The sequence below is a fragment of the Sinocyclocheilus anshuiensis genome, unplaced genomic scaffold (genome assembly GCF_001515605.1).
Source record: "Sinocyclocheilus anshuiensis isolate Anshui unplaced genomic scaffold, SAMN03320099.WGS_v1.1 scaffold666, whole genome shotgun sequence".
In the NCBI taxonomy this organism is placed as follows: Eukaryota; Metazoa; Chordata; class Actinopteri; order Cypriniformes; family Cyprinidae; genus Sinocyclocheilus; species Sinocyclocheilus anshuiensis.
The window spans coordinates 288,623-291,955 of record NW_015547661.1 but is presented as its reverse complement, the minus strand read 5'-3'; the positions used below and the strand labels follow the sequence as shown (position 1 = coordinate 291,955).

At 37.5% G+C, this 3,333-nt stretch overlaps 1 protein-coding gene across 2 annotated transcripts in view; it reads left to right on the top strand.

The window, feature by feature from the left end:
* Positions 1-2,178: 2,178 nt before the first annotated feature.
* The window catches only part of LOC107702255 (heme-binding protein 1-like), a 9,373-nt gene continuing 8,218 nt past the window's right edge, over positions 2,179-3,333 (top strand). The window contains exon 1 of one of the 2 annotated variants that reach the window (XM_016504513.1): positions 2,179-2,265. In XM_016504513.1, the coding sequence (XP_016359999.1) occupies positions 2,199-2,265 (67 nt within the window). In that variant the 5' untranslated portion in view covers positions 2,179-2,198. The remainder of the gene's footprint in view (positions 2,266-3,333) is intronic. The other variant, XM_016504514.1, reaches the window with a different exon arrangement.

Here is a 3,333-nt window from a genome sequence, read left to right as displayed (position 1 = left end):
GTAATGGTGCGTTCAAGTCATGTCGGATAGATCGTATTTACGAGTTGAACGCACATGAACGCCACCACAAAGTTGTTATTACGAGTGGGAAACTCAACATTTTCTTTAAGCCCCGCGTTTCTGAGTTGGGGGCGTGTCAATGAGAATCCATGGATGCAACGTCTGTAGTTGACGGTCAGTTTTTGTTTAAATTGATAGTTTAGTTGTCCTATAAACTTAAATTGGTCATGTTCTTGTTACGCAGCTAGTTAATGAAATCCAAGTAAAAAAAAATATTCTCACCGTTGTCTCTATACAAGCGGCCATCTTGCCAACTACATCTCGTTTTGGTATCTCGTGTGGTTCTGTGTGATTTGGAAAACTTCAAGTTACGCCCCTTCTTCCAGTTACGCCCTCCTCTTGCAGTCCGCAGACAGACACTCTTGGGTGTGTGACTGAGTGGAGGCGGGGCTAATTTGCGTATTCATAGATCCGCGTATAGTAAATGAGGCAAGGGTGTAGAGTTACATTCACAGACCCTGTTGTATTTTCTTGTAATTTATTAAAAGAAGGTACACCGCCATCTTGTGCCGACTAAACTGACTTGAACGCACCTGACGTCGTAATTACGACTTGTCAACTCGTAAGTACGAACGTCCCAGGAGGACTTGAACGCAGCATTAGCCTATGGGCGAGACTTCTGGTTCATTAGCCGCTGTAGGTAAATAACGAGAAGAATAACAACATGCAGTAAACAGTAAAACTGTTTGCACTACAAACCAGTGTGTTCATAATTAAGATAATACATTCAAATAATATGGTAAGACACACCAATTTTCAATATCAAGCAGCAAAATGAACTGTTTTGTACAGCTAAAAATAGCTGGACACGGATGAGACCGGAAGCTAGACCCATAGAATTTACATATGGCCCAATTTTACATAAGAAAAAGGTCTGATAGTACGCGCGTGACGTCACAATTTTCAAAAAATTCATTTTCGTAGTTTACACATAAAAAATAATGCTATCGTTTAAAAAAAAAAACGTGCATTTCGAAACCCCCATTCTCAAAAGTTGCCATTTTCAGACCCGCAAAGCACAGCTGACACGTAATTAAACAGCCAAAACGCATAAAGTTTTCTGTTAAAAATGGTGTTGTGCAAACGAACACAGAGATAGCACTTTGTCGTGTTGTGTTTTAAGCATCTTCCCTCTCGTTAGAGACAGAATGGACCCGTTTCACAAGACTGTGATGACGCGTTTCAACGGTCATCAGCATCGTAAATCCTCGAAACTTTTTTATAGGCTATTTTCATTTTATTTTTAAATGTATGCACATTTATAACACTATACTTTGTATTATATCACCTTTGCATAAAAATTACAAAAAAACTCGTTAACACTAATGCGAGGGTGTTTCTAATGCAGCGAGAGTAAATTTAACGGTAATTTAACGGTAAATTTAACATCGTTCTCTCTTCTGACCGCCGTCTCTCTAAATTTATTTCCTTTTTTAAAAAATCATGAAAACACTATCTGTTTTTTTTTTTTTTTTGCTATTTGAGCAAATGGGAATGCAAAAATTTAAAATATAGGCTATTCGTGGTACTCTCCCATTCACAGCTCTCGACGTTTACCCAACTATGACGACTTCCGCTGCTGAGAAACCCGGAAATGTGAAACAGGTCGATACTAAAAAGTATAATGAACCAATTAAATACATTTTGAAAAGAAATAAAAAAACTATAAATGTTACAAATGTAATCAGATTTCAAATGATTCAATAATTCAGGTTACCTCATTCAGCTGGTCTTGTGATCTCAATGTCTCAAACAGCTTTTATATAATAGGAATACAGCCTGTACACGATTTATACCTAATTTAAAAAAATACTGTCAATTTATTTATATCTAAACCTATTCTAAGAAACTTAAGTGCTGAAAATACCCACATCACCATTTAAGTTGCTTTACATTTTCGCTAACTTTAACCACACTGCTTTCTCTAAAATCAGCCACTGACATTTTTGGCTTTTGTGTTGATACAGATATGTTTGATTTGTCTCGACAACTATTTAAGAGTGTTTTCAAGTGAGTTAGAACACTGTATGCGTGTTTCCCCAACAACAGAAGATATAGCGCATGGACGCGGCTAAACATAAACTAAAATGGCGTTTGTAAACATGTGGAGCAGCGCAGGAGAGAGCAGTCCTCTGCGCATGCGCAGTGCGACACCGTGCGGTCCCCAGCGCTTTAGGCTGTGTGGTGCGTTTGTTGTGTCTGCTGGTAAGTAGGTCATTATTAATTATCATAGTAATACGTTGTTTTCAATGTTAAGTCACAGCTCAAACTATCGATATTATATAACGGAAGTGTTTGGCGTGTGTAAAAGTTGCGCTGGGCGTCATTAAAAGTAATGTTTTCCACATTTCCCTTTACTGGGCGCTAAATGTGTATAATACAGTGCATTGAGGGAGGTTCGTGTGCAACCCCACTGCTGCATTTCTCCTCTGCAGTCACGCGCTGTTGCATTAGCATCCGTTCAGTCATTCGTGTTTTAATTGCTCATGCAACAATCACACTGCAGCTTGTCTGGATGAAATGGCTTTGTGCAAAAACACAATCACATCGAGAAGCTTTCGACGAGGCCTTCTGTCTGTTTCTTATTTACGCTTCCTGTTTCTATGATTGCTGGTCGTTTCAGCTTTGAGATATTGCTCGTGTTTATTATTGAACCCTGCTGTGTTTATGCACTAATACACCTGCGTGGGTCTTCGTTTTAGGGAGCTGAATGTATGCATGCATGTGTTATTGGGTCGAAACAATAGAAACATTGTTGGCACTTCCTAGTGGTGCTATCAGTGATTAAGACTGATCATGCACTAGCTTCATGCCATGCTAGTGCTTTTACAATGCCACCTTAAGTGTGCTAGTTTCCCCCAGTAATACTGGAAAGGGAGAAAAAATATTCATATCAATTAATATGTTATTATTAATGAGCAGGTTATTTTTGTTAGACTGTTTAATTCATATAAATAATGTTTACTTAATATATTTAAAAAAAAACATTTATTTTTGTATTTTGACATTGCACCAACATGCTTTTCTACGGTGGCCGAGAAGTGCAAAGCAAATCACAATTCTGAAAACAAAATAACAAATTACAAACGCAAATGCAAGTCTAAAAAACAAAATAACAATTCAGAAAGCACAACAACAATTCAGAAAACATTATAACAAGTCAGAAAACACAATGACAAATTCGAAAACAAAATAACAAGTCAAAAACACAACGACAAATCCGAAAACAAATTAACAAGTCAGAAAACACAACAACAAATCAGACAAACCGTA